The sequence below is a fragment of the Pezoporus wallicus genome, unplaced genomic scaffold, assembly GCF_028554395.1.
Source record: "Pezoporus wallicus isolate ANWC-B61680 ecotype Strahan unplaced genomic scaffold, APGP_CSIRO_Pwel_v1 scaffold_8441, whole genome shotgun sequence".
Lineage (NCBI taxonomy): Eukaryota > Metazoa > Chordata > Aves > Psittaciformes > Psittacidae > Pezoporus > Pezoporus wallicus.
The window spans coordinates 110,485-132,349 of NW_026641359.1; the positions used below are offsets into that span (position 1 = coordinate 110,485).

Sequence of the window (21,865 nt, forward strand, 5' to 3'; positions counted from 1 at the left end):
TAAATTGAGAGATCAACTTCTTCAGCATCGCTAGGAGAAATGAAATCAGGCACAGAAACATTCCACCATGGATCAGAGGCAGTTTCTTGATAGTGGGATGCACCAGCAAGTGGAAAAAGCCTCCCTCAGGGAAGCACTGAAAGTAGAGGCTCTGAGTGACTTTAAAACTGCAGAGTGCAAGCCTAGCTGAGAAAAGACTTGAACACAATAAACCCTCCCTATCCTCTAGGGAAGGGAAAGAGAGGTCTGCTTCAGCTCTAGCAGGCTCTGACTTCTGGTATTAATCCCCTCTCCCTGTTTTCTCCCTCCTGGCTTTGGACAGCAGCACCATCACACCTTGAAATCTGCTGAACAAGTGAATTTTCACCCAGAAGAAACAACCAGGAACATCCAAGTGCCTGGTCAGTCACAACCACCAGCCCCCAGAGCTCGCTCTTGCTGGGCACTAAGCCCTGGCATCGAAGGAAGCAGAGTGTGTGAGCATCATTAAAACCCATGTTTATTATAGCAGCAGCAAGGGCCTGACCAAGATCAAGGTACCGTGGTACAAATTGCTGTTTGGAATGACCAGCAATCCCTGCCTTGGACTGCTTACAGTCTAACCAACAGTGAGTTAACATCCTATCGTGTCTGAGGGCACAATGTCTTTTGTCCAGCTAGAGAAAGAATTCCAAGTTTCACCATAATTCCCAAACCAAATGAGACAAAGCTCTGAGACCATACTGCAACACCCAGTGGTTCTGGTCCTTTGGCAGCAACCAAGACAAAGCAGGCAATGGGTTAACTTTGTAAGTGGAGATTTTTTTTTTTAATTAAATGGAACTATTTATATATATACAAAGCCCAGAAAATATTGCACCATTTAAAAAAAGGACATTTTACATCTGATCATCTGTTTAACACACCTTGCCCTCCCTGCATTGGAACATAGACAGGTTCACAGCAACGCCTGGGACATGAACAGGCAACACGTGCCACCACGGAAATCCACTGGTCCACATGCATCCCGGAGAAAACAGCTCCCTTTCCACCTGGCCTTCGTTTCGGGAACACCTCCATCACCTTGCCATCGCACTAGCACAGGACCAATCCCCTCATGTTGCTCAGAAGCAAAGACGAACTAAAAAGAAAGGCTTTGGGAACTCCTCAGTCCCAGTTTCTTTAGGGCTTGGTCGGCACGGTTTTCTGGGAAAGTCTCTTATGTTTTCAGGGCTCAGCACCCAGAACCCGAGCGTGGAAGCTCTGGAGAGAACCATCTGCATCCCTGTCCAGAGACAGGGGCATTCCAGTGTAGTTTTATCTTTGACAACTGTAATCCAAGGGCTAAGACTTCTCAAGCCCTGAGAGCATCTTCAGTAAGCCACAGCCCCAGGGTCCCGGGGGATGCTAAACAGTACATCTGCTTTGGCGTTGATGAAATAGGTGGCCAGGAGAGAGAAGACCAGAATGGCAATGCCCACAACCAAAGTGATTATCTAGGAAGGGAGGAGAAACACTCAGCATTGTTGTTACAAACACAGCCCTGCAGCACCTCCCAGAATTTGCCTTGAATCACAGAATGGTTTGGGTTGGAAAGGACATTAAAATCATCCACTTCCAACCCCCTGCCATGGGAAGGGACGCCTCTCACTAGACCACATCACCCAAGGCTCTGCTCAGCCTGGCCTTGCACATTGCCACGGATGGAGCATTGACCACTTCTTCAGGCAACCTGTTCCAGTGCCTCACCACCCTCGCAGTAAAGAACTTGTTCCTTATACCTAACCTGAACTTCCCCTGTTTCAGTTTAAATCCATCACCCCTTGTCCTATTGCCACAGCCCCTGATGAATGAGGGGCTCTATCAGAAAGCTACAGACACCAGCTCACTCCTGAGGCACTACTACATGGAGGTGAGAAGATCCTCCAGGACCTTACAGCCTTAGATGAAAGCAACTGCCAGGCAGGATGAGGTCAGGTTTGCTGTGGTTACAACCAGGGCACACAAACTGATGTTCAAGAGAAAAGGTTAGAAAGTTCTATCATGGATTGGAATCATGGAATGGTTTGGGTTGGAAGGGACCTTAAAGCTCACCCAGTTCCCCCCCTCTCCTGCAGGAAGGAACACCTTCCACTAGACCAAGTTGCTCCAAGCCCCATCCAGCCTGGCTTTGAACACTGCCAGGGATGGGGATATCTCAGAACAGACCCCACAGAGCAGTCACCAGAACTCTCTCAGTACATCTTCTATGAGGTCAACACTTGGGGAATGGTTAGGCTCAAACTGCATCTCCAGGGCACCAGTGTCTGCTGGGCTCTAACACGCCGAGGTACAGGCAGGGCTCTGGGCTTGCCTGGCAGCATTCAAAAGGCCCAGTGCCACAGAACTAAATTGCTCAGATTTCAAATAATCACCTGAGAGGTGCAACAACTGCCTGGGCTTGCATGGCCTTTGGGTGGCTTACTGCTAGGCCATGATGATGCCATCCTGTGCACTCCTGAGTCTGTCCTGACAGCCTGACATCATTAACAGCCAACCAGAGGGCATCAAAACAGGCACAGTGTCCCAGTGTGACTGTATGCTTAACCCTTATTCTGCTGGCACTTAAGCCACATCTCACCCAGCTAAGGGCTGCTCAGAACCTGGGACACTGAACCACCATCAGCTTTTGTTTGTGAAGGTTATTAGAGACTTATTTCCCTGCTGTTAAGAGGGGATTCAAAGGGCAGGAAGGAAAATCTGGGTCATGGATCAGGCAAAACATCAGCCAGGTTCACTGGCTTGACTCCCTATGCCTGGAGAAGGGGTTAAGACTCCTGTGCCTCTATCTTTGATTCACAGAGCTCAGCCTGCTCATGGGACTCTTGGTTATTCTGCACAGTCTCAGTCCCAGCGACTCTGTTATTAACCCACAAACAGCCAGAGGTGGAAGGAAGGATGATCACCAGCGATGCTCTTGGTCACCTCCTTTTCCAGGATCAAAGCCTGCTCTTAACAGAGGAGCTCCCACAAGATCTTGGAACAAACTCTGAGCTGTTTCCAGCAGTCAGGAGGTGCTATTCAAAGCCAGTCAGATCTTTTCCTCTACTTTCTTTTCCAGACATGTACAAACTCACCTCTAGCTCCCTGCTGGCAACCAGAAATATTCGGGCCCGGATCTCTTTCCACCGACTCTCTGTCCATGTGGAATACTCTGTAGACCCCCACTGCCTCAGCTCAAAGGCAGGAGAGAGCGCTTTGCTTAGGTGAACAGTTGACCGAACGCAGTAGGGGACTCGGGATGTTGAGTTGGGATCCAGGGAACCCTGCACCCAGGCATAGTCATACATCTGCAATAAAAACAGGAGGGTAAGAGACAGGAAAGAGCCACCAACTAAGCCCTGTCCCCTCGTCCTGGAACCTTACCTGTGTCTCTGGGGAGAGACAAAGAGACTTTACTGCCTGTTCTCACTGTAAGGGGATCCTTTGGCCTCCTCTTCCTCTGCCCCTGGGCATTAAGATGCCTCCCTGTTGGGAGCTTCCCACTTCTCCCACGTTATTATGAGTAACAGAAAGCATTCCTAAGCAGCTTTCCTCAAAAGCAGAAACGGCCAAAGCTTGGCTGTCCCCAGTGTCACTCTCATGGTTACTTACTTCTGTCTCACTGTTGGGTGATTTTTCAGGGTTCAAGCACTCCTCCTTGGTGAAGTTAACAACAGTGCCCGTGAGGTTGGCCAGGACATACTGCACAAGGTAGGTAGTGTTCACAGGGCTGGAAACAGCCACATAGTGCTGGGGAACATCATCGCCTGGAGCAGTCAGAGAAGAGGGAATGGCAGAGAGAAGGTCAGGAGCAGACAAAGTGGCACTTTAGAAAACTGCCAGGTAACATGTGGGGTCAAATCCAGCCCCTGTTCTTCTGTCCTGTGTTGCTCTTACCCAGAATTCCTTTTATGTCTGGTTTAATGATGGACTGAAACCAGGAATTGTTCATTTTAATCAGAAAGCCATACAGCATTCGAGAGACCTGGGAAGAGATGGAAATTGCTTTGTACAAAGAGGAAAGAAAATAGCATCCCAACAGTTATATTTCTCAAGATTATTTGGCTTATGGATGTTTCCCACTACAGGGGCCAAGAGCACAGCAAAGGAGAAGCTGTATGTCACAACTGTACATAATTTCATATAAGCTATGAAAATTGGGTTTGAGTCCAGCTCCACCAACTCCTGAGTCGGCCCCTGTGGCACACGCTGCCATTTCACCTCAGCTTATTCTTCTGCTCTGTGGGACAAGGATAAAGGAGCTCTGGTTTGTAGAGGGCTCCTGAAGCTTAATGCCTGGCCTGAGATCAGGTGAGGAAGTAGAGAAGGGTGAAAGGGTTTTCACTCAGCTGTGGTGAGGAAAGAGCAAAGGGGGGAGGTAAAGCCCTCACTGAGGCAGACAGGACAGCGTGCTGTGTAAACACATCTAAACAGAGACAGAAGGGAAGTACGTGAGGGCTCATCAGAGATGCCAGGGACTCAATCCCATCTGCTCGTACCGTTCTTGGATCTGCCTGAATAGCAGAGGTGGTGTTGGCTCCCCCTGCAAGGCGGTAGAGAGCACGGGCGACCACTGTGGCAACTTCTGCCAGGGACTGCAAAGGAAGAGTGCTCTGTGTTAATCAAGACAGGCAGATCCAGCACAACAAGCAGGAGAGCAAGCCAAGATCTACACATCCATCAAAACACTCACGTCGTGCTAGCATTTGAGTAGCTATTGCCTTTGTCACTGGACAAAGCGCTCCCCACCTTCTTTCTGCCCTAACGGAAACAGCTTTCCCCCCTCTGCTCATGAGCTTGCTTCTATCCACCCCTACCCAAAGCCCCATCTGCCCCAGGTACAGCAGCTACAGAAAATGGGCAGCAGGAACCTTGGCTGTATCCGTGACAAACTCCAAGGTCTCCTCAGGGCTGAGCCCCTCGGGGTACTGCATCCGGATGTTCTCTGGAGTGTCGTACATGCTCTGGTAGTATCTGCAAAGAAGAAGGCAAACAGAGGTTGGGGAGGGGCAGAAAGAAACCACAGGGCATGGAATTCAATTCAGAGTGTGCCTAAACCAAACAGTGGGAGCAGTCTCCTGGGAGCAGAGAGACAGCCCTGCCAAAGCACTGCCCTGCCACACGCTCCTTAAAGCATTTAATGAGGCTTTATAATGAACTTGGCCCTTCCACAGCTTCTCCCATCTGAGGATCTCCAAGCAATTTACAGGCTGTGATTAGCTTTCAGGTGGGCGACAGCCCAAGCTATTAAGTGGGTAGAGAAACTGAGGCAAGGACAGCCCGTGCACAAGGGCTCCTGGGAAAAGGGCTTTTGCTGCAAGTCGTGCCAGTGGATTTTATTAATGCCCTATCTTGAAGGCAGGGAGGAATTCCAAGTGAGCTCCGAGAGAGATTTCCACCAAGGCACACGCAGCTGAACTGGGAACTGGGCTAAAAACCCAACACATGGTCTATGCACCCGACATCCCCAGTCTACACAGAGGTCCCACAGCAGCAAGCTGTGCTTTCCTCCAGCTTAGGTTTTCTTATCCCTTTAAAGCAGTGCAGATTTTGAGGTAAAAGGGAAGCTACTTCCCCCTCGATTGCTACAGAGAGCCTCAGAAACAGCAGGGAAGGAGAGAAAATGAAGGGAAAACGGCAATTTGGAGAGTTTAAGGAAGAGGAGTGAGGAATACTTCTATCTTCTACCCCACATTTCCACTCCAAAGTCGAAGCGGAGCAGGGGGTCTTCAAGCAGCACACCATAGTAGGGTCATGTGGGGTGAATGCAAGTGCTCTTTCCAATGCCTGGGGCTTTTTGCCATTGCAAATAGAAAGCTGTATTAAAAACAACAACAAAAAAAAGGCAGCTAGCTGCTGGAAGAACAGATGAGGCTTAGGCACGCTCAGTTGCCATTTGCTCACCTTTGGCTCCCAGCCAGCTGTGGGGAACATTTTCTGTACAAAACTGGATTTCTTTCGCTTGTCAGAATAATTATGTCGTGCTTGCTCAATGACATGGCACACGTCTGCTCCTCTGCTCCCCCTGTGCTGCTCCACATGTATGTTGGGGAGCACACATGTATGTTGCAGGAGCTCAGGTGCCCTCTGCTGGCACCACTGCCTTTGGCCAGAGGCCAGTCTGGACCTGCTGAGCCTGGAGAAGCAAGTACCTGTTCTGGAAGGCGGTTCTGTGGTCAGTCAGGACTACTCCAGGGATGTGCCGGGCTCGAAGGAAGCGCTGGAAGGAGGATGGGGGAAGAGGCTGCGAGAATCCAGCTTCCTGCAAAGTCACGTTTGCTCCCAGGCTGCTGCTCCCCAGGATATCCAGCAAGTTTCTAACCTGAAAGAAGAGAAACCAGTGCTGCTCTGCTGCCCTTTTGGATGTGCTGTTTCTCTGGAAAGGTTAACATCATAGAATCATGGAATGGTTTGGGTTGCTCCAAGCCCTGTCCAACCTGGCCTTGAACACTGCCAGGGATGGGACAGTCACAGCTTCTCTGGGCAGCACCTACGCCAGCACCTCAGCATCCTCACAGAGAAGAACTTGTGCCTAAGGGCTCATCTCAATATCCCCTCTGGCAGGCTAAAGCCATTCATTCCCCCTTGTCCTGTCCCTACAAGCCCTTATGCAAAGCCCCTCTCCAGGTTCCCTGTAGCCCCTTTAGGGACTGGAGCTGCTCTAAGGTCTCCCCTTCAGGAGCCTTCTCTTCTCCAGGCTGCCCCAGCCCAGCTCTCTCAGCCTGACTTCAGAGCAGAGCTGTTCCAGCCCTCGCAGCATCTACATGGCTTCCCCTGGACTCACTCCAGCAGGTCCTCAAAGATCCACATCCTGATTATCTGCAGTGTGCTAAAGACCAACCACACAGACTGCTTTCTATTACCTGTACATCAACAGATTCATTCATCCGAGAGACAGGGTCTGTATGCATCCATAGAACCGAGTCATTCCTCAGAGCCACCTTCAAGAAGAAAACGAAACCACCATAAGTATATGGCTGAACATCACTGAGTCTTGCAGAGGAGGCAAGTTCAGCCCAGGGAAAAATCAAACCCAGTAAAAAGCTGGCTGGGAAAAGCCCAGCTCAATTATCACAGAGAAACAGGGAATTAAAAGGACCCCTGAGTTATCCCACACCTGATTCAGCTCCACAAATGAATGAATGTTGTCCAAGCGGAGAGGAAACTTGTCTTTTTCCATATCATACACCATTCGTGAGCTGCCAATGTAATCAAAGGTCTCCTGCAACAGAAAAGAAAATCCAGTCACACAGGAATCACCTGGGTATGTGCCTGGGGCAACTACCAGCAATATCTGAGAGGCTGAGGTGGACCAAACCCAAGAGCTGGAGGGGCAACTACTGCCTCAAGTGTTTCTGAAGGTTCACATAGCCTGTGACACACTGGAAAACCAAAGTAAATATTCCATTGTGCCTGGCTCCAAAGACGAAGGTGTTGTAGGAAGGGATGGAGCAAAGGACAAAAAGGAAGGCATTGAGCAAAAAAAACCCAGGGGACAGCTATTGAATTCCACAATGTTGGTCAGAGTTAAGTGAGCACCGATATCTAGCGAGATACTGTTACTGTGAGTATCAGCAGAGAGGCATTAACATAGCCTTTACTCTGGCATAAGCCATCCTCTTTGTTTTTTAGTAAGGAGTACAGCAAGTCAGGGAAAAAGGGAATTCTCCATTGCAGGAACTACACATTTTCCTGAAAGAGGGGGTGTCTGTTTCCCCTAAAAGAACAAGGAAGTAAAGGCTGGACGAGTTTGTCACGGGAGCTATACGGAACTGGGGAAGAGTAGTGACCTTAAGAAGAGAATCCCGTGGCACAAGCAGGCAATTAAGTCAGAGGCAGCCACGAGACTTTCCTCTTGACTCATTTACAGTCAAGTCTTCTCATCCCTCCTCCTTTCTGGGAACATGACGGAGAACGTCCATTCCTTCTGTCTGCTGGGTCTCCCCCAGAGCAATCCCGACCATGCAAGTACTGAGGAGGGTGAATGAAGGGAATCACATGGCCACAGCATGGGGCTGTGGGAGCCAGTTTCACAAAGCTGCACAAAAGAAGCCATCAGTGTGTAGATGCCTTGAGGGGAACATCAGCTGTTGGCCATCAGTCCCTCCTCCACACGCTTGTTCTGCTTTTCCACAGCTGCCAACTCCAATGCTGGGCTCTCAGAAATGAGCTGCATTTTGCTGTTGTCAACACATATATTTTTAATCTAGCCCTTTTCTGGGCTTCATTTCAGAATTTAAAGCCTGGCCACTGCAGTTCATCCCTCATGGGGGTGAGGCAGAGAGCAAGCACACAGGGAGGCACACTGGGAGGAGACATGAGGAAAGCAAAGTTTGAGTCATTCATCCAACAAGAACTGTGGGGCAGAATATGGGTTGCCCCCAGTGGAAGCTCCATCTGCTGTTGTTATCCCAGTGCAATTAAGATCCTGTTCTCACTGGGGGAGCAGAGAGAAGCACGGTGTGGGGATGCAGACAAATGACTCTGTACAAAGAGTAGGGAAAAAGTTCATTTGCAGGGAGCCAAGGGCTGATTTGATCTCTTGGAACAAGCCAAATGGTGGAGCGATGCCACAGCTCTTACCCCTTGGAAGAAGGTGAACATTATATTCCTTTGCAGCAAATGAACATCTGATGCTTTGTGAAGGGCTTCAGCAGCAGCCAAGTGGGTCACAAAAGAAGAGACAGCACTCTCTGCCCCGGGTGCAATGTTCCAGAAGAAGGAATGGCTGTCAATCTGGAAGCACGAACAGGAGGTGTAAGAAATGTGCACAGGGAGAGAGGAATAGAGCATTGGAGAGTGAATCTATCACCTCACTCCTATCCCCCTCATCCTACTGATAAGGGAAGAACCAAAGCACCCTGCTTAATGAAACTTAAAATACCAACAGCATTGCTGTGGCAGTCCTGAGGCCTCAGAGCCCTGTCCAGAAAACAGAGATTAGTGAGTGTGGTGTAATTTTAATGCCAAAAGCCCTCTTCAGCATGAGGCTCTGAGACAAGGACAAAAGGGAGTCTGGAAGTGGAGCTTGGAAAGTGACTGTAAACCAACTGCTAGATGGGGAAGTGAACTTCATTCTCAGCTCTGACACTGACTCACTGCCTGACACACAACAAAGTCTCCATGTGATTCAGTCTCTCCCCCCCCAGAAAATACAGATGAGCCAACTGTGCTCTTTGTCACAAGTTATAAGGGTGTGAAATATCTTAGGAAAGCCCAACAGACACGTTATTTCCACTTGTCCCATCAGTGAAAGAAATGCCGAGAAAAGCCTCATATAAAACAGAAGCAAAATGGGGATGTCCTTCTGTTGAAACAAAAAATTAGGTAAACCCAGCAACTAAAAGGCTTGTACTTGCAGAAACCCAATAGCCAGTGAGGTCTAAAAGGTCTGGAACATGGGAAGAAATGAAACTGTGTCAGAGAAGTATATTCCCATGAGACTCGAAGCCCACATCTTCCCAGAATCCTATTCCATGCTCTACAAAGCAGGATCAGGAGGTACCTACTCGTGTGGCAACAATAATAACTTCCTTCTCAGGATCGACTTTCCCAGAGGAATTAATAGGTTGCAAGGTGCTCCACACGTTGTAATCAAGGAGAGGATCACAGACAACCTCTAGGAAACAGGAAAAATCATTGTCTGAGTTGAGATTACAGCAGTGACAAGTGGGAAATGAGCTTTCTGGTCAGCTCAGTGGATCTATGAGCTTCTGCTCCACAGGGGTGAAGTCCTGGCCCCAGGAAAGTCACTGCCAGGGGAAAGGATTTCAGTGCACATACACATTCCCAAATTTCCTTTCTTTTAAACAACTGTCTTCCCCTGGGATTCTTACCACCAGCCTAAGGGGGGTGACAAGGGAAAAGGAATGTGCTCACCTGGATTAATGCTGAAGGTGCTTTGGAGGGAGCTGCGTCTCATGCAGGTGACAGTGCTGGTGACAGCATGCATGTGGGAGAAAAGCTGCATGGCACAGAGAGGGTACTCGGGGCCGGATCCATCACGAGGGACGTTATGGTCTTGATAACACTGGATGGAAACAAAAAATCATTCCAAAATTAACCCTTCTGTAGTAGCACTGTGTCCTGCATATAAAATCAGATGTCTTTTTACTCTGCATTTCAACATCTAAGCTGAGAGAAAACAAAACTTTGTGCCCCCTTTCCTAAGCTGTGCAGCAGTTCCCCCCTCCTGCTCGCTGAGGAAGTGCAGTACCTGCTTAATAACTTGTGTCTCATTGGCATCTTCGAGGAGAAAAATAGGGAAGTCAAAATCCTCATATGAAAGCCCACTCCCCACAGGATTCCACACGGTCTTATTGCAGTGTGCAAATTGAGGGCCATAATCTTTGGAATAGACACCTGGAAACAGAAAAGAAATGGGCAAACCTGAGCCTTCAAGAGAATAACAGACTGCAGGAGAAGCAGGGCCTGCTGAGAAAATAGCAGCACATCCAGAATGAGCAGCATTACGGGCTGAGGAACCAGCTGATAAAAGCTTGGAGAGATGGAGCTGGTCACTGCATGTGGCCGAGTGGCAGAGACAGAGCGCTGTGCCACACCGAGAGGATGAGGAACGTGCATGCTCAGAGCCATCCCATGCCAGGAGGCTGGCAGGAGAACTCAGAGAGCATTTATCACCTGCTGAGAGAGTGGAGGAAGCACACAGAGAAACATTCTACTTCAAAAGGAGGAACATACAAAACCACAGTTTCTGGGCTCATCGTGTGCTGGAAGAAACCCTGAGGCAGCTGTAAATGTGCCCATCACATTAACACCTAGATATGGTACAAACAGCACGGAGGCAGAGACAGGACAAATGCCAGCACACCAAACTCCAACAGGGCATCCTGTGCAGCAGAAAGCTGTGTGCAAACTACAGAAGGTGGAGCAATTTCTCCCCTCAAAGTGCAAAATATAACAGAGCAAATTTGCTGCATGAAGAAATAGGGGAACGAAAACCTAAGTGAGAGCACAGGGGGAATGAAAACCTAAGTGAGAGCACAGGGGGAATGAAAACCTCAGTGAGAGCACAGGGGGAATGAAAACCTCAGTGAGAGCACAGGAGGAACTCAGAGAAGCACAATGCCATTTCAAAAAGCAGGAACTGGCTGGGACAGAGAGGTTCATGCACGCTCCACACAGTCTACGCCAACACAAGATGCTTTAATGATCACATGTGGACAAAGGACAAGTTTCATGTGTTAAAAACAAAGTTACCACAACCTGTGGTCAGGTTTAACATTTGTCTGTCTTCTAAACTGCTGTCCCAGCCCTTGTTGGGAAATGATGAGATTCTAGCCCACACCAGCTGCTTTGAAGGAACACGTTGAGCCTGTTCTCTTAAAGGCCTTTTTGACATATAGCTGCAATTTCAGCTATCCTTTGCACCTCCTGGCCCATACAGTGTAAAAGCACCAGTTCTCTTCCTCCCAACAAGGATAAAAACTTAACATTTTCTTACCAAACCCATCATTGGGGCACTTCAAACCAGGAGAGAATCCCTGGGGAGGGCTTGGCTTGGCAATGGCCACAGCAAGGCCAGACACTCGTGAGGTTCCCTTCAGCTGCTGCAATACCCTCCTGGAAGAGAGAAGATACAACTGAAATGATGAATTCAGTAATGAATTCTGCAACCAGCAGAGAAGTTCAGCCCCTTCTTCCCTGCTCTGCCCAGAAGAGATGTGACCAATCTTAATCATATTGTTTAATGAACTTTTGTAACTGCTACAGTGATGAATGTGGCATAAGAATTGACACAGAGCAGAGCTCTAACAGCAAAGCACTCTGTTTAAGGAGAAATCAATTCAGGCAGTAAACCACAGTAAACCCACAAATGTTTCAATGTCACTACACTTCAACCAGTGAGGGACGATTCTGCCATCTATCACTTGAAAAATGATGTTTCCATCACCACAACAGGGACCCACGTTGCTCTTGTGGGCTCCCATCACCCTGGGAGGATAAAAACTGACAATGACCAACCTGTTGAAGAGGCTCCCATCCAGCAGGACCATGTAGGGTGGGTGTGGGCCATCTGCCAGCACCCAGTTCAGGTCCTCCTCCTTCTCCACCACATGGATCACCCCTGTGTCTCCACTGATGGAGGCTGTGGGAAGAGAGCGTGCCCTTTATGTCTCGCAGTGATCTGCTTCATTCCCACCCCAAGGCCCAATGGAAGAGCAGGGCAGCGTGCTGGTAAGGGCTTTAGGGAAGGACAGCTCATGGAGTTACAGGGCTGGAGGAAGCAGTCCGGTGAAGAGGCACTATGTGGCCAGAGCAGGCCAGAAGAAGGAACAGTGGCTTTCAGCAGGGAACTCAAAATAGCTGAACACACAGATTAAGAAATAGACACTTCTGTGGTGGAAGCATCTTTCGGTTAAGCACGTTCAAGGACCTCCATTTAGTTGCTAAACAAGCAACTAAAAGTCTCTTGTGACTGAAGAGAATAAGGAAGGACAGGAGGGAACTGAGGCCCTGAGACAGAAAGGCACCTGCCTCAATGACCACAGGCACAGAAGCAGTTTAGTGCTGCCCTCAGCAAAGGGTAAAGGTGGTAAATCACAGCTCAGCATGAGTAAAGACTGGGACAGCAAAGGGGACTAACAGCAAAGGAGGTCCACTGCTTGTGATTCCACCCTGTGCCAACGGAACTGGATGACTGACAAAGTGCTTGATAAGAAGCTATGGATAAAACTAAGCATTTTGCTCCCCAACACAGTTCGTAAGCAGGAAGGCAGGGCTGTGTACGGCTGCCTGCCCAAACACTGAGCTCACTCACAGGGTGGAAGAGAACACAGAGAACCTTGTACCCTGGGTTATCTACAGACCAAGTGCTGCCCTTTAGTGGCAGCTGAGAACCTCTGCTGCAGGGAGTGGCTCACTGTGGAAGCAAAACTGAATGGAGAAGGAGCAAAACACAGACTCACAGTAAAATCAGCCAAAAATGCTGCTTGAATGGGGTTCCCTTATCGATCTTTCCACTGTAAGTCATGCACTCCTGCCTTCCCCATTCCAATATGGCAAAACCTCCCTTGCAATGTTAACAGCACTGCACAAGCAGCTCCGCCAAGCCCTCTTCAGATGCTACCTTGTCACTTCTTCACTCTCTGCTCCTTCACTCTTGCCCCCTGCTAACCCCTCATGCACTCTGCAGCGCCCACAGCTTTGCCCTGTACACCCGGAAGCATTGTTTTGGCTCAAACCTCTGCTCTGCACCGTAGCAGGGATTCTGGAGGACTCTCTAAGGTCTCAACTTAGCAGAAACAGGTCTGTAGCCAGCAACACAAGAGCAGGATCCGAAAGGAGGACAAACAGTGAAGAAGACGAGGGCAACGCTGACGCAGCCAAGGCGCAGCTCGGGGGGCCCCGCTGCTGTACTCACACTGGCAGCCGATCTGGTGGGTGGCATTCAGGAGGCGGACGCACGGCGCCGTTTTGTTCAGGGGGATGTAGATCTTCCTCTCCACGGAGTTCCCCTGGCAGGAACCTGCGGAGCACACCCAGCCCCGCCTCAGAGGGGTGGGGGGGACAAAGCAGCGGCCCCCGCACCTCAAAACGCTCCCCGTGACCCGGGAACGGGGAACGCGAGCTCGGACGGGAGCAGCCGAGGGCGCCGCCGCCTCACAGCGGGCCCGGCCCGGCCCGGCCCGGCCCTCGCTGCCTCCACCTCAGCCGGGGGAGCCCCGCTCGCACCAAGCCTCACCCGCTGCCAGCAGCACGCCCAGGAGCAGCCCCCACCAGGCCGGGAGCGGGGCCCTGCAGCCTCCCACCGCGGCCGCCATCGCCGCTCTCCCCGCCGCCATGTTCCCGGCCCTTCCGCTTCCTCCGCCGCCACCGGAAGCCGCTCTGTACCCGCGGGAGGACTCGGGCTCGATGCTCGGGGAGGCGGAGGAAGCGGAAGTCAGCGGGGGCCGCTTCCGGGACGCCGACGTGGAGGGGCCGGGGCGGCGGTGGCGGTGTCCGCGGCGATGCTGACCAAGTTCGAGACGAAGTCGGCCCGGGTGAAGGGTAACGGCAATGGCGGAGCTGGGCCCGGGCTCTCTGCGACATGGGGAGCTGAGGGGAGGGCTGTGCCGGGGGCTCCGGGGCGCTGGGCGGGGAGGGTCGGCGGCCTCGGGCCTGCTCCGGTTCTCCGGGCCTGCTCCGGTTCTCCGGGCCTGCTCCGGTTCTCCGGGCCTGCTCCGGTTCTCCGGGCCTGCTCCGGTTCTCCGGGCCTGCTCCGGGTCTCCGGGCCTGCTCCGGGTCTCCGGGCCTGCTCCGGGTCTCCGGGCTCCCGTCACGCCTGTGTGTGTGTGTGTGTCCGTCCCTGCAGGGCTCAGCTTCCACCCCAAGCGGCCTTGGATCCTCACCAGCCTGCACAATGGCGTTATCCAGCTGTGGGACTACCGGATGTGCACCCTCATCGACAAGTTCGACGAGCACGATGGTCAGCGGGCAGCGGCTGGGACCTGCGTGTGGGGGAAGAGTGGGGTGTGAGGGGAGGCGCTGTGGGGTGTCCTTGGGGTTTGCTGGTGCTGAATGTTGGTGGTGCACACGTGAATTGGGGTCATACTTTTGTGTCTGGAAAATGAACTTGTAGATGTAGCTGTGAAGGACCAGAGTGTTTTGTGATGGGATACTGCAGGTAAGGGTGGAAAGGAATGGGTTTAGCAAAGGTGGAAGGGAACTGGGTTTAGCAAAGGTGAAAGGGAACTGGGTTCAGGCAAAGGTGAAAGGGAACTGGGTTTAGGCAAAGGTGGAAGGAAGCTGGGTTTAGGCAAAGGTGGAAGGAAGCTGGGTTTAGGCAAAGGTGGAAGGGAACTGGGTTTAGGCAAAGGTGGAAGGAAGCTGGGTTTAGGCAAAGGTGGAAGGGAACTGGGTTTAGGCAAAGGTGGAAGGAAGCTGGGTTTAGGCAAAGGTGGAAAGGAGCTGGGTTTAGGCAAAGGTGGAAAGGAGCTGGGTTTAGGCAAAGGTGGAAGGAAGCTGGGTTTAGGCAAAGGTGGAAGGAAGCTGGGTTTAGGCAAAGGTGGAAAAGAGCTGGGTTTAGGCAAAGGTGGAAAGGAGCTGGCTTTAGGCAAAGGTGGAAAGGAGCTGGGTTTAGGCAAAGGTGGAAAGGAGCTGGGTTTAGGCAAAGGTGGAAAGGAATGGGGTTGGGAATGGGACCTCAGGCTTTGCTCAGCCCTTTTGCTCTGTCCAACCTGCTCTTCCTCATTACAGGCCCTGTTCGAGGTATTGATTTCCACAAGCAGCAGCCTCTCTTTGTTTCTGGAGGTGATGATTATAAAATAAAGGTAAAAATTTACCCTTGTAGCTCTTGTTCTCTAAAAGGCATCATCCAGGGAAGGGAAGTGCAAAGAAACAGCTTACAAGAGGAGAAGGAGCGTTTGTGGGAGGGGAAGAGCGTTTTGGGGTTGTGATTTTTATGTTTCAAGGACATAGGTTTGCTGCAGGGCTGTAGTTTTCCATATTAAAATGGGTTTTTAATGCAGAGAGGTTTGTAGTGAACTGAAACATGAGACTGCACCTCAAATCTGGCAGGCAGTGGCAGGTGTCATCATTGTTCTGCTTCTGTGTGGCGCAGGTCTGGAACTACAAACTGCGCCGCTGTCTCTTCACTCTGCTGGGCCACTTGGATTATATTCGCACGACCTTCTTCCACCACGTAAGCTCTGCTCGTGCCTAACCCAGCAGTGGGTGCCTGCTCCCTCTGTGGGCAAAGGGAATCTCTTTTTGCTTCCTGAGGTGGGAATCTTTGCCTTAGAATCGTAGAATCCCAGTGTGGTTTGGGTGTGAAGGGGCCTTAACGCTCATCCAGTTCCAAACCCCTGCCATGGGCAGGGACCCCTTCCACTGGAGCAGCTTGCTCCAAGCCCCTGTGTCCAACCTGGCCTTGAACACTGCCAGGGATGGGGCAGCCACAGCTTCTCTGGGCACCCTGTGCCAGCGCCTCAGCACTCTCACAGGGAAGAGCTTCTGCCTAAGAGCTCATCTCAGTCTTCCCTCTCGCAGGTTAAAGCCATTCCCCTTGTCCTCTCTCTGTATCCATTGTAAATCATGCTGGACTTGCTGGTATGAGGCTGCTCCAGATGTGGTGGCCTTTTGTTGAGGTGTAAGAGGCATAAATGGTGCCTCCAAAATGTTCAGTAAGATTTAGAAAGGCAGATTCCTGGGGACAGTTGGAAAATGCCACGTGGGGAGGGAATGTCCGGGATGTGTACTAATTCATACACAGAATGCTTTGTCTTGTTAGGAATATCCCTGGATCTTGAGTGCTTCTGATGACCAGACCATTCGGGTTTGGAACTGGCAGTCCAGAACTTGTGTTTGGTAAAGTGCATGGTTGCTTTAAGAAATAACTGCATGGTTTGGGGAATGAGCTGTCTTCACCCATTGTGTCCAAGCTTAGTTGAAGGAATAGAACTGAGCAGTTCTGAATGTTTCCTTTAGCCTTTTTCTCTTTTATTATGATACCACTAGAATATTATTCGTAAATTCATGTTATTTGTTTGAAAACATTTTTGAGGTTAGAATAATGTGTGTCAGTGCTGAAGCCTGTGAAGTTATTGATACCAGAAAGTCAAAACTTGAATGCTTTATGTAAGAACAGACACACTCAATGTTCTGTTATGCTTAGTCTTGAAGAGCAGCGTTTAGCAATCCCATATTCCTCACTATCCGTCCCAAGACTGAGCTTGTTGCTGTTGGTGCAAGCTGGAATGCATATTAATATGTTTTAAGTGGTATTTTCTCTCCTCTTTGTTGTAGTGTGCTGACAGGACACAACCACTACGTGATGTGTGCCCAGTTTCACCCCTCTGAGGACCTGGTGGTGTCAGCCAGCTTGGACCAGACCGTGCGTGTGTGGGATATTTCTGGTGAGCTGCTCAGGCTGAGGAGTTACCCAGTGGTACAGCCAGGGTGGAGTGGTTCAGATCTGGGTGCAGGAAGAGCATCCTCTTCACTGCAGGAGTCTGAGGCAGAACAGTACAAGTTCGCTGTGATAGGAGCCTGTTCCCCTCTGCTTCCATGAAGTTGTAGGGTGTTGGCTGGAAGGGACCTCTGGGTGACATCTAGTCCAGCCTTTAGCTTGAAGAGGATCTTCTGCCAGCATAGATGAGGTGAGCTGCAGCTTTCTGCAGCCAAGAAACCCTCTAAAGGTGGAGATTCTACAGCCTGATCTCCCAGTCCTATTTTTATAGCTGACAGATAGTGCTGTCAGGAGGAATGGAGTTCCTGCCCATGGCAGGGGGGGTTGGAACTAGGTCCTTTCCAGCCCTAACTATTCTGATTGTCAGCTGGTCAGCTTTGCAGATCTGCCAGACTTAGGAGGATTTTAGACATGTCTGGATTGCTTTTATCCCCTTGTGAAAATCTTGGAGGCAGCAATAACTCAAACAGAAAGATAAAAAGGCTTCTGGATTACAAAAGGTGTTGTGTTTTTTTGGTAGCTTAGCTGTGGATGGTATTAGGAAGATAGTATTATAGGAATTAAGTATGACCCCTAAATGAAAAGCTGGAAATAACGAAAATACTAGGTGGAAGTAAGGGGCTGGTGGTGCTATAGAATCATAAAATCACAGACTTATTTGGGTTGGAAAGGACCTTTGAGGCCATCTAGTTCCAGCCCCCTGCCATGGGCAGGGACACCTTCCGCTAGAGCAGGTTGCTCCAAGTCCCCAGTCTGGCCGTGACATAAACCATTCCAGAGACAGACCTTTCTCTGTCTCTTTCCATTGGAGTTTTGGTTGGCCACCCTGTGGGATTGGCGGGACAGGCTCAGCCATGGGCAGCTGTGTCAACAGCAGAGGCTGGGGACAGGATATCCTGGTTATTTAAAACCTGTCCCCCTCTCTGTGCTGCCAGCATGGGGAGCTTAACAGCTATTCCAGCAGCAAGCTTTGCTGCTGCATTCTCCCACAAACCCTCTCTCTCAGCAGAGTTCCAGCTGCCAAATTGGTTTGGAGTTAGTACAGACCTTTTTTTTTCCCCTCAGCTGATATGTGATGAGGGGTTTTAGAGACATTCTGAGTTATTGACTCAGCTGTGGCTCCAGTCAGACACAACACTGAGAATATCAGTGGGTGAAAAAGCCTACAGAGAGGTGAGAAATGGATTCAAAAGACAATTCCACTCCCCAATTTTTCCCCCAGATGACTTATGTCCTTTGCAGGATTCTGTCCTGGCTCTGGCAGTCTCCTGGGGAAGGGTTATGTCCCCATTTTGTCTACTGTCTGTTGTGATCCCAGTCAGAGGGAGCATTTAGTGTTAAGCTTTAACTCCATCATTTGGTGTTGAGCTTTAGCTTTAGCTCCATTTCAGAGTGTTGCTGTTAACTTGCAGCTTCTGCTAACATCAGTGAGAACTTTTTGGAGCAGATTTGGGTTAGGGGTTGGTTTTGAGGGTTGCCTGTTCAGCCTTTTACCTGTGTGCTGCTGGAGAAGCTCCTTTTGACTCTCCAGTTCCCTGCTGTGTTCTGCTGGGTTTTGGTGCAGGGTAGCAGGTACAGGTCTGTTTTAACCTGAATGACTTCATTTTCTTCAGAATCAGGAACAGGCTTTGTTTCATGTACTTTTAGCTCCTGAAAATGTCTTGTATCATAGAATACCAGACTGGGTTGGAAAGGACCTTAAAGGTCATCCAGTTCCAGCCCCCTGCCACACACAGGGACACCTTCTACTAGACCAGGTTACTCCAAGCCCTGTCCAGCCTGGCCTTGAGCAGTGCCAGGGATGGGGCAGCCACAGCTTCTCCTGGATGTTCCTCACCCTCTTTCAAGTTCCCAGTTTCCACCTCAAGATGCGTGTGAACAGCACAGGAGCGTGCTCATCTTGTTGTTAAACAAGAAACATTATCTTGATAATACAAGTTTTGCTTCCTTCACCTCTGCTTCTGCTTCCTCTTTGTTCCACAAGGCCTAAGGAAGAAGAACCTGTCCCCTGGAGCTGTGGAATCGGACGTCAGGGGAATAACGGGAGTGGACTTGTTTGGGACAACAGATGCAGTTGTGAAGCATGTTCTTGAGGTACAGTATCAATGTGTGTGTGCAGTACAGCCCCTTCAGATTCATTTCATGAAATCTCTATGATACAAATAGTCCTCTAAAAGCCCAGAAAAACGACAGGAGAGAAAAAAGTTGAGAAAACTGACTCAGCTCTGCAGTTACATGGTCTTGTAGATTATGGTGGTACCTTCTCTTAGTTTCAAAGCTGAATCTGGATGTTTGCACTATAACCAAACAGATTCAATACTCCCTGTACAGCCAAAAGCTCAGTTCAATAGCAGCTGTTATTACCTTGTGTTATTGGAAGCAGCAGAGGAGATGACAGTAAAGCCAGCCTTCCATGGTGGCTTGTTTAAGCTGGGAAGTGATTGGTGCTCTCTGCTGAGCTGCAGCTTTGCTCTACTGATGAAGAATGGTATCTGCAAAGCTTATTACTGCGGGCATCTATAATGTTTCTGTCACTGTGAGCAGCATGGTGTATAAAAACAGTGAAAGCTGTGTCTTGGCAAGCCTGTCTGCAGTCTTTGTCGCTTTGTCCTTCCTTTACTCATTCTCTTCAATCACCACATTGCTACAAGTGAGTGTTTTTGCCTGTAGGGCCATGACCGTGGGGTGAACTGGGCTGCCTTCCACCCCACAATGCCACTCATTGTGTCAGGAGCTGATGATCGGCAAGTGAAGATCTGGCGGATGAATGGTAAGAGGATCCTATGAAGACATAGAAGGAGTTGGGGTCGTTCAGCCTGGAAAAGAGAAAGATCCAGGGAGACCTTAGAGCAGCTTCCAGTGCCTAAAGGGGCTACAAGAAAGCTGGAGACAGGCTTTGGACAAGGGCCTGTAGGGCCAGGCCAAGGGGAATGGCTTTAACCTGCCAGAGGGGGGAGATTGAGATGAGCTCTTAGGCAGAAGCTCTTCCCTGTGAGGGTGCTGAGGCACTGGCACAGGGTGCCCAGAGAAGCTGTGGCTGCCCCATACCTGGCAGTGCTCAAGGCCAGGTTGAACACAGGGGCTTGGAGCAAGCTGCTCTAGTGGAAGGGGTCCCTGCAGGGGGTTGGAACTGGATGAGCTTTAAGGACCCTTCCAACCCAAACTATTATCTGATTCTCCAGGGGGAGTCTACAGGGAGAAGGGGTTAAGAGCTGAAATTTATGTTTGAAATGGGCTGAACCTGGAGGTAATTTGCACTTTGAAGACGTATCTGTACGATAGAGTAGTAAATAATCCTAAGCAGCATTGGGTTTTGCAGTTTGAGGAGAGCTCTAGCAAATGCTTCAAGCTTCTTTTGAGTTTTACCCAGTGCTGTGCAGAAGCTTGTAGCATTAGAAGAATTTGACTCTGAGGTGGTTTTTAGTATGCATGGATGAAGAAAGGGGAACAGTTCAAGAGCTACAAGGCCTCCACCAGGAGTGACTTAGCTCAGTCCAGCTAAACACAAGTCTTAACACCTCTTTAGTGACCTGGCTGATCTGTTCCTCTTAGGTGAGCTGTGCTAGTGGTTACAGAGAGATCTTGAATGTGGATTGCAGAGAATGGAATAGTGGCCTGTGGGCCATGCAGTTCGCTCTGTAATAAAGTGCTTTCTGTGCTTCAGCAGAACTTTACCTGTTGAAGTGTTGTTTTCCTCACTTTTTTTCCTCTTCTGGGTAGAATCAAAGGCCTGGGAGGTTGACACTTGCCGGGGGCATTACAACAACGTCTCGTGCGCTGTCTTTCACCCGCGGCAGGAGCTAATCCTCAGCAATTCCGAAGACAAGAGCATCCGTGTGTGGGATATGTCCAAACGGTTTGTGCTTGATGGCAGTCGATACGTGTGTGAAAGACCTACGTTACTCTTAGAGAAGCTGAACACCAGCAGTTCTTTAAACATCAATGCCAGTGTTTGATAATTCATGAGTGACAAGTCATGTTTAGCCCATCTTCTGTCCCTTTGAGACCCGTGTTATGAGCTAGGCTTGTAGTTGTCTGAAAGAAAGGAAGAGGCTGGCTTGCCCAGTGATACTGCTTCTAAAATATGGCAAATGAGAACATCTTGCTTGAGAAAAGGCTTTAAATAAGAGTGTTTTGAGCTCTCAGTGGTCTCCTTGTGCTGAATGCTCGAGGTGGGTCTCTGTGGCAAGAGGTGTTGCCAGTATCATGAATCCCAGATTAGTTTCTCACTATGTCAAGGTTTAGGACCTTTGTTTTGGGAACTGAAGTCTACATGAAGGTTTCCATTTTGTTTCTGTTCCTTGTCCCTTCTGTTGCACATTTAGCACGGGTGTCCAGACCTTCCGGCGTGATCACGATCGGTTTTGGGTGTTGGCTGCTCATCCCAACCTCAACCTCTTTGCTGCAGGTAAAAAAAGCTCCTGCTCCATGTGTGATGGGTTGCTGTGAAGACAAAATGTATTCCATGTAGGAAATCCATACAGGATTTGCTTTCCTTTAGCACACTTTGCAGAACACGCTGACTTGTGGATGCTTTTATTAAAGGTATCTTAGGGAAAAGGCCCTTATTTAGTCGAACACAATCCTTGTGTCAGCTGTAGATCAAAGCTGGAACAAGATTGCCTCTGCATCACTTAGCTGTGTGTTCTAAGGCCAAGAAGGGATGGAACAGGTCCTAGGAGAACCCACACTGGACTACTAACACTTAAAGAAACATGTGGCAGTGAGGCAAAGTGTTTCTAGAAGAGTGTCAGCTCTTAGATTTATTGGGAAACCTATGGGCAGGGGGTGGGCCATGAGGAAAGAAGTGCAATCTTGTAATTCAGTCAGGCTGAAGAGTGGCAGAGGTGGCTGGTGGTCAGTGGTTATGATTTTGATTGGCTCTTTCGTGGTTTGAGGGGCTTGGTGGTGTCATCTTCACCATGAGAAAACCCACGGGGTACAGTTCACATGTTT

At 49.8% G+C, this 21,865-nt stretch overlaps 3 protein-coding genes across 4 annotated transcripts in view; 1 reads left to right on the plus strand and 2 right to left on the minus strand.

The window, feature by feature from the left end:
• Positions 1-21,865, minus strand: part of S100A11 (S100 calcium binding protein A11) — a 112,820-nt gene that overhangs the window by 76,527 nt on the left and 14,428 nt on the right. The window lies entirely within an intron of this gene.
• COPA (COPI coat complex subunit alpha) overlaps positions 1-21,865 on the plus strand; it is a 79,403-nt gene that overhangs the window by 45,397 nt on the left and 12,141 nt on the right. Inside the window, exons 2-11 of one of the 2 annotated variants that reach the window (XM_057423291.1) lie at positions 13,939-14,010; positions 14,315-14,428; positions 15,199-15,272; positions 15,563-15,643; positions 16,232-16,308; positions 16,747-16,856; positions 18,894-19,003; positions 19,580-19,679; positions 20,630-20,765; positions 21,235-21,317. In XM_057423291.1, the coding sequence (XP_057279274.1) occupies positions 13,971-14,010; positions 14,315-14,428; positions 15,199-15,272; positions 15,563-15,643; positions 16,232-16,308; positions 16,747-16,856; positions 18,894-19,003; positions 19,580-19,679; positions 20,630-20,765; positions 21,235-21,317 (925 nt within the window). In that variant the 5' untranslated portion in view covers positions 13,939-13,970. Of the gene's footprint in view, positions 1-13,915; positions 14,011-14,314; positions 14,429-15,198; positions 15,273-15,562; positions 15,644-16,231; positions 16,309-16,746; positions 16,857-18,893; positions 19,004-19,579; positions 19,680-20,629; positions 20,766-21,234; positions 21,318-21,865 lie in introns of those variants that run through there. The other variant, XM_057423290.1, reaches the window with a different exon arrangement.
• On the minus strand, positions 781-13,784 carry NCSTN (nicastrin). The gene is made up of 17 exons (XM_057423173.1): positions 13,706-13,784; positions 13,385-13,663; positions 11,986-12,109; positions 11,465-11,583; positions 10,217-10,362; positions 9,880-10,030; positions 9,510-9,619; positions 8,584-8,736; positions 7,118-7,222; positions 6,864-6,941; positions 6,153-6,322; positions 4,872-4,974; positions 4,500-4,595; positions 3,896-3,985; positions 3,613-3,762; positions 3,096-3,308; positions 781-1,475 (listed from the first exon to the last, which is right to left on the minus strand). Exons 1-17 carry the CDS (start codon positions 13,782-13,784, stop codon positions 1,353-1,355), a joined length of 2,289 nt encoding a protein of 762 aa, XP_057279156.1. The 3' UTR covers positions 781-1,352.

Bases quoted from the DNA above. Each gene is read 5' to 3' on its own strand.
- NCSTN (XM_057423173.1), bottom strand. From the start codon at position 13,784: ATGGCGGCCGCGGTGGGAGGCTGCAGGGCCCCGCTCCCGGCCTGGTGG. The intron at 13,664-13,705 runs GTGAGGCTTGGT...GCTGAGGTGGAG, and splicing joins GGGCGTGCTGCTGGCAGCGG to GCAGCGAGGGCCGGGCCGGG. The intron at 9,620-9,879 runs GTGAGCACATTC...CCTGTTTCCTAG, and splicing joins CACCTTCAGCATTAATCCAG to AGGTTGTCTGTGATCCTCTC.